Source organism: Drosophila erecta, unplaced genomic scaffold (assembly GCF_003286155.1).
Source record: "Drosophila erecta strain 14021-0224.00,06,07 unplaced genomic scaffold, DereRS2 tig00000092-arrow-pilon, whole genome shotgun sequence".
In the NCBI taxonomy this organism is placed as follows: Eukaryota; Metazoa; Arthropoda; class Insecta; order Diptera; family Drosophilidae; genus Drosophila; species Drosophila erecta.
Window position 1 is genome coordinate 4,467,868 of NW_020825207.1, and position 11,418 is coordinate 4,479,285.

At 41.5% G+C, this 11,418-nt stretch overlaps 2 protein-coding genes and 2 non-coding genes across 6 annotated transcripts; 2 read left to right on the forward strand and 2 right to left on the reverse strand.

Moving 5' to 3' along the window:
* Nucleotides 1-207: 207 nt before the first annotated feature.
* Nucleotides 208-10,280, reverse strand: LOC6546937 (F-box/LRR-repeat protein 20). Of its 3 annotated transcripts, none has more exons than XM_026979915.1 (10): nucleotides 6,883-7,057; nucleotides 4,009-4,926; nucleotides 3,472-3,588; nucleotides 3,322-3,405; nucleotides 3,128-3,222; nucleotides 2,887-3,064; nucleotides 2,639-2,827; nucleotides 2,284-2,577; nucleotides 2,010-2,222; nucleotides 208-1,948 (listed from the first exon to the last, which is right to left on the reverse strand). In XM_026979915.1, the coding sequence occupies exons 2-10, from the start codon at nucleotides 4,654-4,656 to the stop codon at nucleotides 1,841-1,843; spliced, it is 1,926 nt and encodes a 641-aa protein (XP_026835716.1). In that variant the 5' UTR covers nucleotides 4,657-4,926; nucleotides 6,883-7,057; the 3' UTR covers nucleotides 208-1,840. The 3 variants fall into 3 exon arrangements, with proteins under 3 accessions (XP_026835716.1, XP_015012526.1, XP_026835717.1); XM_026979916.1 differs by lacking the exons at nucleotides 4,009-4,926; nucleotides 6,883-7,057 and adding exons at nucleotides 9,454-9,843; nucleotides 9,928-10,280 and having other exon boundaries at nucleotides 1,598-1,948; XM_015157040.2 differs by lacking the exon at nucleotides 4,009-4,926.
* A 162-nt stretch (nucleotides 10,281-10,442) lies between these two features.
* Nucleotides 10,443-10,980, forward strand: LOC6546609 (small integral membrane protein 12-A). Its single transcript, XM_001976009.3, has 2 exons — nucleotides 10,443-10,702; nucleotides 10,771-10,980. Exons 1-2 carry the CDS (start codon nucleotides 10,573-10,575, stop codon nucleotides 10,905-10,907), a joined length of 267 nt encoding a protein of 88 aa, XP_001976045.2. The 5' UTR covers nucleotides 10,443-10,572; the 3' UTR covers nucleotides 10,908-10,980.
* A 21-nt stretch (nucleotides 10,981-11,001) lies between these two features.
* Nucleotides 11,002-11,074, reverse strand: Trnar-ucu. Its single transcript has one exon. It is a non-coding gene; the product is annotated as a tRNA-Arg (tRNA).
* Nucleotides 11,075-11,283: 209 nt separating this feature from the next.
* On the forward strand, nucleotides 11,284-11,356 carry Trnam-cau. Its single transcript has one exon. It is a non-coding gene; the product is annotated as a tRNA-Met (tRNA).
* The last annotated feature ends 62 nt before the right edge of the window (nucleotides 11,357-11,418 follow it).

The following is an 11,418-nucleotide window of genomic DNA, read 5'->3' on the forward strand; positions in this document are numbered from 1 at the left end:
ATTTAAAATATTATTTATGTTAAACGTTCCTCAGTTTAAAATGTCATATTTTTGTGTTTTGCAAGATTAATTCTTGTTAATTTCACTTGTTATTACTTTTTGTTTGCAAAACTACACACGTACATAGTATGATGTAAATATATTAGTCTGCATTGTAAAGCCTTTACATAATACATATATATATATAGAGGTGTATATAATATTTAATTCTCCTTTTAGATGTAAATTTTATTGAACCAAAAGTTTTTTCTTGCGTGGTACGGAACTCGATTGCACTTTACGGCAATTTTCCAAATATATATATTTATTTTTTGTGTTCTTTGTTCAACTCTAAGTCTAATTAATACATATCAGTTGTGATTCTTTAGTTCTTTTCTTGTTAAACAGTTTTAACACAAAGTTGAAACGCACTACAAGAGACAGACAGAAAGATCCGTTAAAATACGCAACTTACAACTCTTGTTTTATCTTTTTGCATTTTTTTTATGTATTTTTGTGTAAATATGATTTTGACTTCTTTTTGGTTTTTCTTTCTAGGAAAATATATGGTAGGTATATGTTTGTATGACACCATTTGCTTAGCTTAACATTAAGACAGAATAAAGAGAATCAGGAAAATATCTCATCTGGTATCGTTTTGCGTTTTATTGTGCTTATCTGTATGTGTCGAGGGGATTGCTGTGGGTGTGATGGGTTAGGGGCGTTCGTCACGACATTGTTTATTCAATTCCCCAGCTCACAACTTGGGATCGGTTTGATCTCTCGAGGATTGGATATAGTTCTTCTGGACAGGGGAAACCTTTCAGTGGTGAAAAATCCTATATTATCTACTTAGTGGTGTTGGACCGAATGTGAGCTTATCGCTCAACGATAACTTTCGTGGCCCTTTATACATTTTTCATTAGATAATACGTTACAAAATAGTCTGTATAAATATCTGTGTGAACCCAAAAGGTGTATGTACAGATTTATTGGATTATTGATGTGTTTTTTTGGGAAAGATGATCCAGTGTGAGTCGTTTGTTCGTTGTGTAATATACATGGCTATACATAGATAATGCTAATTGCTGAACAGTTTAGCTGGCACTAGACTTGAGTGGACTAAAAGTGAAATTAATAGTATCTCGGATAGTAAGTGTTTTGAACGCTTTGTGGTTCTATCGACATGTTACGGAATTTGGAAAACTCCTGTATTTTCTTTTTTCTTTCGTTTTTGGGACCAGTGAGAGATAAAATCCGAAGCATGCCTCAGATGGATTTATAATTTAGTCATAATTTAGCAAACATTTAATACAGGCATGCGTGTATGAGAGTTAAAACTAAACGCACATAATTGCAGTTTTTAGGCTAGACACAGAACATTCAGCGGTACCATCTGAAACTGCCGTGGATCGACTACATATATGTATATATATACAGATCTATATAAGCTAGCAATTCATCGGGCTGCAGTTAATAACAAACATAGAGTGTGGGTGCTAATACAGTTTACACAAGTGAGGGTCTAGTAGTTAACGTAGCATATTAAATAAAATAATCACAATTTGATGCTGGTTTCTGCGAGTTTTTGAAACTCGCTTTAAATTAAAACTAGGGTTAGGTTTCGGTTTCGATGAAGCCGCTGCTGCTGTTGGCTATGCTGCTTCTGCTGGGTCGGATCTCAATCTGAATCTGGTGGCTATGTGGTCATCGCCGCGTCGAGCAGGCCCAGCAAGTACATGCAGATCATCGAGACGAGGGTCAGGCTGAACACCATGGCGAACATGACGATGCACACGGGCCAGCATCAGTCCGTGGCTGTCTTTCGCATTATCTTTCTGGCGAAGCCGATGGCCGTATCTCAGAGAATCTCACAGCAGCGGCAATAGCGTGGTCGGTGGCCGCTGGTCACAGCCGGCGGCGTTCCGGGGGCAAAATAGGCGTGCACCTTGATATTTGGTAGATGGTTCTGCGAGGGCATACATATTATATCTTCCCAAGCCGATTAAATTGCACTTAATTTGTCTTACCTTCAGCTTGCGTATGGCGGTGCGGGTGATAAGCTGACAGTCGAATAACTCGATGCGCTGCAGATTGTGGCAGGACACCAAATGCTCTAGCGTGCGATCGGTTATCAGCGGGCAGTTGTCTAGCTCCAGCACGGACAGAATTTCCGCAGCACAGCTGCCAGTGGTGAGGTGTCGAATGCCATCGTCCGTAATCAGCTCACAATGCGAAAGGGTCTGTGGAAAAGACACGAGGTTAAATCAATATTTGTTCAGATATCAGGGTTCCTAAGTCTACCAATTTCTCTAAGCTGGGGCAGCCAGTGGCAAGATGAGCCAACGTAAGGTCTGTGATCTGACTGCACTCCTCCAAGTCCATGCGCTCCAGATACTTGCAGTTGCGCCCCAGCGCCTGGAAGCCAATGTCCGTGAAGTTGCGACACCCAGACACCTCCAGGGTGTTCAGTAGCTGATTGTGCTGCGAGAGGGACAACAGAGTGAGATCGGTGAGGTCCGCGCACTTGGACACGCACAACTTCTGCAGCTTGTGGCAATTGGCGGCCAGTTGGCGGATCGATGAATCGGTTATGGTCTGCGAAAGGCAAAGGATTCTAAAACCTTATTGTCATTTAATTAGATAGCAATGCACTCACCTCGCAGCTGTGTAGATTTAGCACCATTAAATCGGGACAGTATTTGGCCAGGCACATTATGGCATTGTCGTTTATTTGTTTACAACCTTTACTGCTGAATTTGCGCAGCTTGACGCAGCCACGAGCCAGCGCCTCCACACCGTTCTCGGAGATCAAATGGCACCAGGACACGTTGATCTCCATGAGGTTCTGCGGGAACAGCCCAATAAAGTATGCTTATTTCGTATGGGTTATTCAAGTAAACCTACTGGACAGCCATCGGATAAATACTTCAAGCTGTTGTCTGTTATGTTGGAGCACGAGTGCAAATTAATGGCCGTTAGCTTGGAGCAATACCTGCTGATGGACTGTGTGGATATATCGGTTATCTTCTTGCAATCCGACAGATCTAAGTGCTCGATATTGTGGCAGTGGTTCGCTAGAGTTCTGAAATACACAGTCTACTTGTTAATGTGCTCTGCTGCAGACTGGCTTGGACCAGATACTTACCTTACGGACTGATCTCCCACCGACTGGCAGCCACGCAGCGACAGTGACTTGAGAAAACCGCGACATCGCTGCGATATATTCTCAATCACTGGACCCTGTTTGTATTCAATGTGTATTATTAGTAAATGCATAAACTATGGGATGCATTGAGTTTAGGCACATGGCTTCTAAGCATTAGATGCCCCATGTCTTACCTCGATATCACGTTGAAAGTCGAATAGATTGATTTTCTGCCAGCTGGAACCGTCGAGGGCCAGCACGTTCCAATATTTGCATACCTGTGGCATGAAAAATTCATTAGTGGCGGAAAACGGAACGCTTTAAACGTGTCCTGGTTCATTTACCTGTGCACAGCGGCATAGTGAAACAACATCCAGGTAGGAGAAGACGCGCAGCAGTACCTCCTTTGGCAGTTGTTTGATTAACTCATCGTCCAGTTCGGTGGCGCCTAGGAATGTTTGCTGAAACGGACACAACATGACGTATGAGTGATGGAATTTCAAAGCAGCACAAATGTATATTTCTATGGCTGTGAAGTTCGCAATCGGAGATGTGATGGCTAAACAAAATCAACTGGCTGATTCCTCGAGTGGTCCCAAAATTATAACATCCATGAAAACCAATAAACTGAATTGAGTACCGGAGCAAAACAAATTAATTAATGTAGGAATCATGGGGCAAGATAGATATAGAGAGACAGAACGATTCGAGCGGGGTTTCTGATTGTGGGTTTCTTGAGCAATATGTACAAAATGCTGGATCAGATGATATTATACGACCGCTGAAGTGGGAGAAATGTCTTCGAAGGTGGTAGCGATAGGTGTTTTTGTTTGTCTTGATCTGGTTGTGATCATCTGTTTGTTCAGAATTGGTTTTCTTACGGACTGATCCTCTGTCTGTTCTTGAGCGCCGCTGGCCATGTTCCTTTGCTGATCAGCCAGGCAAACATCCGGCGTGGTCGAGGAGCTCAATGAGCAACTGTCGCTGCTGCTCTCCATGCTCTTGGGGTTAATGTGTACGGCTGGTAATGGGTTAATCACGGGCGTGGCACTGCCAAATGTGGCCGAACGCCAAATGGTGCTGCAGAAGCCGCTAATGATGTTGCTGCTGTGATTATTGTTGTTGCTGCTGCTGGGGGGAGGGCTCATGTTGCTGCTGCTGTTGCTGCCGCTGCTGCTGCTGCTGCTGTGTTGCCTCGTGTTGCTGCCCCCGTTACCATTCAGTTGTAAGCTCGGATTGTGATTGCTGTTGCCATTGTTGTTGCTGCGATCTGTGGCACTGCTGATGGCCGTGCTGTGCGTTTGGCTGCTGCTGCCGCTGGCACCGCTGTTGCTGCTGAAACTGGCGCTGCCGCTGATGCTGCTGCTGCCGCTGGGCGGGCACAGCAGCTCGATGCTGCCGCCTGCGCCGCCACTGTTGCTGTTGCCACCGCCGCTGCCGCTGCCGCCATTGTTGCTGGTGTTGCTGCTGCTGGTGGCACTGGTGCCGCCGACCTCCATGACGCCCGTCTCGACGGTGCTGGCAAACATACCCGGTTCTTATCAGCGTGCGCTGCGCCTCTGCCGATTCAATTAACTCTTCAGCACTCTCTCTTTATTTTCACAGCTGGCGCCGTGTGAACGCTCGATTAAATTATTCAGAAATTGCGTCTTCAATACGTTGCTCCCGGCTTTTCAGCTTTTTTTTTTTGCTTTTTTTGCTTTTTGACTTCTCGCCGCCGCTCTTTAGCTTATTTTTGGCCCTGCTTGGTTTTGCAGTTTTATTTTATTATTTTTTTAAATCACTTACTGCAACAGGAACTGGTTGATTTTGTCCGAAAATAAAGCCAAAACGGCGTCGTTTTGCACGTGAAAAATAGAACAACAGTGGAATTTATTACGAGACTCTCGACACAAAACAGAGTTTCGGACATCAAGGTTGCGGTCGTGCTTTAATTGAAATGCGCACCCAACTTTAAGCGGTTTGGGGAGCCGGATCCCCACTTCCAGCCCCACCGCCCACTCGGTGGCATGGTGGCATTCAACTTAAATGAAAAGTCATCAAAGGCAATTTAAAAAAGGCAATCGATCGAACGTGTGACGAATTTGAGCGAAGCGCGAACAAGAAATAAATGTGGGTATAAATAATAATGACAATTACACTGGCTTCAACTGATAACCAAAAGAAGTAACTATAAGACTGAGGAGGTATATACCATATACCATTCAACAACAATATTTTGTTCAAAAACAAAACTTCCTAGTTGCTCAAAAACGAAAGTTGTTGTATATCAAGAAGCAGTATAGAAATAGGTCGAATATAAGTAACTTCAGTGTATACACCTATTTAAGTTAACAATAAAAATTCCTTTCATTGTCAGAAGTACTGTAAGTGGAACAACAATTACAGAAGCGCTATGAACACAATACAAGTCAGTTATAAAATTGCTGTTTCCACAATTGTAAAAGGCATTCATATGTATGAGATACGAATAAGGCGATTGAAGGTCCAATAAATTATTGATTGCAACACGTCTTTGGCTAGACTAGAAGTTGAAATAAATACATAGGAATATTCATATGCTCGCATACAATTAGACCATTAAAGGATGACAAACTGCCATCAATTTGTGACAAAAAACACTTTAATTGGCCTGAATTCAATCAGGGCGAAGAATTGTATCTCAGATTTGCGTGCTGTTCGGTAGTTTGTATAGGTGTATCCCTCGAGTGCACAGTACAATGGATTAAAACCATGGTTTATTAAACTTTAATACATTTGAAGTATATTTTTTTAGAAATATAGTTCAAGGTTGTGGGGTTGGAGTACTCTGAAAATGTGGTTACATGGTATTGTAGCCTGGTATTGTATCAACCACAGTTTTGTATCGGTTCCAAGGCGCTATATCTTTTGCACGTACTTATGCAAATTCAAGTGCAGCTGAGAACCCAAATAGTTTCAACTCAATTCGCTTTAAGTGATGGCGGCGACAAGTGCAAGGCATTTCGCTTGATTGCTGCGTTTTGCATAGTTTATTGTTTATTTGATCATGCAACACATGGCGTATACGTAACACAAGCCGAAACAGCTGACGTGAAAAAGAAGAGCAAAAAAACGGGCTGCAAAAGTGGGCGGTTGGTGCGTGTGGAAAAAAGTAAACAAATTAAAAATTCCCAGTCGGGCATTTACTTTCCGAGGTCACTTGGAAAACAAAAAAAAAGAAACAGAATGAAGAGGAATAATGCATCTATAATATCTGTTCGTGTCTGTATCGTTTGTTATGTATATGTATGGGGAGCCCCCACATGACAACAAATCTGGGCTGCATTTTATATAAGCCATGGCCGGGTCAGCTGGCCCACAAAAAGTTGAGAGTTGATAGCGCTGACAGACAAGCGTGCTTCCGTTCTATATCTTCACGGTACATAGTGTACAAGCTATATACATATGTACATGCATGTAGGCAAGGTCAGCGCATAGCGAAAACTGGGTCAGCATCCAAATCGGGTTGCACTCAATATGTATTTTTCTTTGTCGATAAATATAGAATTCATAAGGGCTAAGCACAACACAGGGCGGGTTTTAAAAAGGTTTAAAAAGAAAACTCTAAAGCTGACACACAATATACACACAAAACACCAAAAAACAGCTGATGCCATGCTGGTGGGGAAAACCCAGGCGGAAAACTCCAAAACAACTGGAATAGCAATGTGTGCACATCACAAAACACACTTTCAGTAACTTCGCCAGCAAATTTTGCACACAATTCACCCTACCATTTGTTTATATTTTCAGCTGGGCTTGCGTGAAATAGATTTTCTTTCGATTTTTCCTCAGCTGCGAGGAAAAACCGTGTAAATGCAGAAACGCGAGACACGAAAAGCAAACGAGAGCTGCACTTTTCGCGAGACAACATCGATGACAACAGAGCGCCGAATGAGAACTGAGTGGAGAATCGAGAACGCATCGCGACCGAAGCTCCGCAAACAGCTGTCCCACCGCACTCTCTCTCTCTCTCCCTCGCTCTCTCTTTGTTTCGGTCGGGAAAGTGCAACGAGGGGGCGGGGCAATGCACCCACACAAAGGCCAACAACAACAACAACAATAAAAGCCAGCTAAAGTATCTCAATGAGAGCGAGTCTTCGGGCGAAAGAGAGTGCAAGTGGGTAGGCAAAAGCAAAGAACTTCAGATGCCCTTGCCCATCTACTTGAACCTTAAGCCAGGGTCAACCGAAAAGCGACCAAAACCCATGCGAGAATAAACAAAGGACCCAACAAAAATAATAGTTTCTTCAAACAAGACACTAAAATAAAAAGATCATACAATCTAGAATATAATATTTAGGCAGATTTACCAGAATGAATTGTTTAGGAAAATCATATTATATGATTACATCTAAGTTAAATATATGTTGGAAATAAGTTTCTTTCACAATTTATTTTAATAATATATGTATATATGTGTTTTACGATATAAATTATAAACTATTTGTTTATCATTATGCAAATATATTGACTTCAATTTCAAATCGACTGAAACTCTTCGAGCTCTAAGAGAGATAATCGGAGAGCAACCAAATGGCATTCGTCTGTTTATAGGGTATTGGCATTCCCAATCGAAACTATAAATCCCACGAGACTGACTCTCATTTCCTTGGATTCCTCCCCATTCTCAACGATTTCAAAAATCTGCAAGGGTTGCAATGCTGCCAGACTTTGTGGCAATGCTCGTCAGCTGTTTATCGGGCAATCTGTTTACTTTCGTTTGTTATTGGCTATTGGGGGGTTTGGTTCTAGATAAGTAAAGTACTTAATGCCGAATACCAAGAATGGACAGTCAGTAAGCCCCAAAATAAATAAGCAATTTGGTTTGATTAAAGCATAGGAGTACGCAATTAAAATGAGTCTTCGTTTCCATTTTCGCTTCTTCTTCTTCTTTCTCAGCAATTAAGATTTTTCCACAGAAAGAAATTTGAAAGAAATACTGAAAATAAATCCTTAAATTTAGACACCCACGTTGCAATAAGTTCACTTTAAACCTTGGGTATGAGCAAACTATATCTTTTAGTGTGCAACAAATTGGTAAATTCCGCTTATGAGCTTCTTTTCTGTTTGCTTATTTACTTTGCACTGCACTTGGCGAAAGAATTTCCAATTTGTCAGAAGACCTCACTTCGCAACTGGTCATTACTCGTCATTGGTGGCAGAGGGGTTTTTGGGGGGTGCTAGTACTGGGGGTGTGTTGTCAGCGAGTTTATTGCACTTTTGTCGCAAGACAAACGTACATATAACTTTTGAGGGAGGGTGAGACATTAGCCACTTACACTTTTAAAGGCTGAGCACCGACAAAGGCGATGACTCCTGGGTTCTTCCTCTCCATATTCCTTATTCCTGACTTCAAACGAAGGACAAAGAACCCGACTTGCCATAAAAATAAACGAGATGCAGTCTATTTTATTGGTGGCTTTGCGGCAGCCGGGGAAACTGAACTGACTGACTAACTGTCTGGACGGGCAAACAAACGAAGGAGCAACAGTGCGGCTTGAGCTCGCAAAAATCAGGAAAGGAAACCCCCTGACCAGCCAACATAGCCAAATAATATTCCTTCACTTCCTCGCTTGCTTTTTTAATTAGAAATATCTATGAAGTCAGCATTTGGGGGAATACAAAACCTTTAGAAACACATTCGCTCTGGAGTCAGATAATTTGGGTATTTAAATACAAAACAATCGTCATGTAAATTACATAACAAGCTATCATCTAGGGAGTTTTATTTTAAAACGAACTAAATAATTTCTCAATGCCCTATGCATGAGATATGAAGGAAGAATCATTTTTAATTGCTCTTTGCTGATTTCTTATCGTCCACTTGAAAGTCCATTGAGATTCCAGGTTTTCGACGCAAACGAATTAAAACTAAACAAGGAAATGAACTGTGAAATGAGGGAGGTCAAAAACCCCCTACAGAAGTTGTTGTATAGAGCGTCACAAAGGAACCAAAGAGAAGGAAGAAGCAAACCTAAAGATACGAAGTCGCCTATTTGTTTTAACAATACCATATTAAAATTTCCAACAGACTATACAAAATACGGTAAAAGTGCTATAAAAAGCTATAAGAATTAAGCGAGTAGCGAAAAAAACGTTATACATATGTATAATTACTTTATTAGCCATAACAAAGCTAAGATTGCGATGTTTAGAATACAATATTATATGTATACCAAATATACATAGATATAAATATGGTATAAATATAGAAAAATCTGTCGAGATCTTGGGGAGATACCCCAAAACCAACAGAAATGCAAGTTTTAACGATCGGATCGTAAACCTGCTGGATTACTTACATCGAATCGGTGATGATTGCGTCCCGAATTGGTCATTTTACGTGTGGATATATCCAGAGATCCAGATCCGAATCCAGAAATGCAGTTGCTCTCCCACTCTTTATCCGTTTCCTTTCCCTTTCGCTCGCTCCTCGGTTCTGCCTCTCCCACGCTCTTCGATCTTCTTTGTTGTTTCGCTCTCCTTGTGCAAGCCAACTTGTATGTGGCTGTGTGTGCGAGCGAGTAGGAAATTATGCGTCGTCTTCTGCTATTGTTGTTCTTCTTCCTCTTCCTCCTTCTCGTTCTCAGCACTGTCCACCGTTTGTTTGTTTGTTGTTGTTTTCGCTGCTGCTGGTAGTTCTTTGTTCTGATTGCGTTGTAATTGTTGATTGCACTCAATCGACGTTGTTGCTGGTATTATTATTGCGAAGAGAGTAATGATATCGGTGTTTTTGTTATTGATGCTTGCAGTTATTATGATTATGTTTTGCCTACATCACAAGAGATCTCAGTAAACTGCATTTGGTGCAGCTACCCCGATATTGGCATTATAAAAACAAAAAACAACGGTAAAACAACGACTCGCTGCGTAATGCGTAAATACGTTTTTCCCGTTCTTGCATCTTTTTCGCCGTTGCCTTTGTGCAAGTACTCGCTTGCCCGTTCACCGCGATCTTCTAGTTTTGCCTGCTTTTTTCCCGTTTTTATGTAATTTGTATTGCAATATTGCACTACCGACGAAAGGAGAGAGCACAAAAACACAAAAAAAATTGTGTGTGACCGTTCGAGGCAAGCAAAAAATTACACAGATGTCAGCGCAATCAGCCGTTAGTGTGACTGAATTGTTGATTTTGAACTTCTTCAATACAAAGCAGTTTGAAATGTAAGAAAAAAGTATCTACCATTTAAAAACATCCCTTCTTCGTTTTAATACAAGTTCGGCAGAGAATAACTATTCCTTTCCACGAGAGTACCAATATGTCAATGGGAACTGCTTAGTGAACTGGTTCGCCACATATTCTCACCAGTCTGGCAGCTCTATCAGCTGTTCACCTGATTTTATAATTCTGCACGCCGCTTATTTCGTGTTTTTCTTGCTCTATTGCTTGAATTTTAGCGAAAACAAGAATTTTAATCAGGATGTGGCCAATTGTAATGGCTCTAGTAAGGCGTAACGCCGTTTACATCACGTTACCAATAGCCGGCGTTGTGGGTTTCATTGGCTATAATATCGAGAGTTGGATATCTGACAAATATACTCCATACAGTCGTGAGTTTTCGAATTGCGAAATGGAATTTTGCAGCAAAATAAACCTAAATCTCTTAAACCTACAACAGCATCCATACAAGAATTACGCGCTAAACGGTTGACAGAAGAAAGTTTGAATACAGATGCCGCTAATGTGGAGAAATTACGACTTAGCAGTCCAGTACTCGAACGCAACCTTTCCCCGTCGCTGCAGCCCAAGACCTAGAGACATAACGTGAATTGTTATCAAAATTAGAAAGTTGTTATCATTAAAGAAAAAAGGAAAGATACGCCAAAAAGTTTACTCGAACTAATCGTTTCATCCCTTGCGGGGATCGAACCCGCGACCTTTGGATTAGAAGTCCAACGCGCTATCCTCTGCGCCAAAGGGACAGGTGGTGGACGGCTTTCCAATGACTCATAGAAGCTAAGGGGAGTTTTAGCAATTGTAAAACGGATAAAACATCATTAACTCCTCTCTTATTATTCAACACGTACAATAAATAATCCATTGATGCCTTGTTTTACTGTTAAGAACAACTTTTGTTCTCGATGTAGAACATTTGAGGGTTCAAGTTCTCGCTAGCCGGACGTCAAACATAGCCTCGGTGGCGCAGTTGGCAGCGCGTAAGTCTCATAATCTTAAGGTCGTGAGTTCGAGCCTCACCCGGGGCATGTAATCTTTTTTGTTTTTCTTCCTTTTTAATTTTTAATAATTTTGAGCAGGGACTCATTTG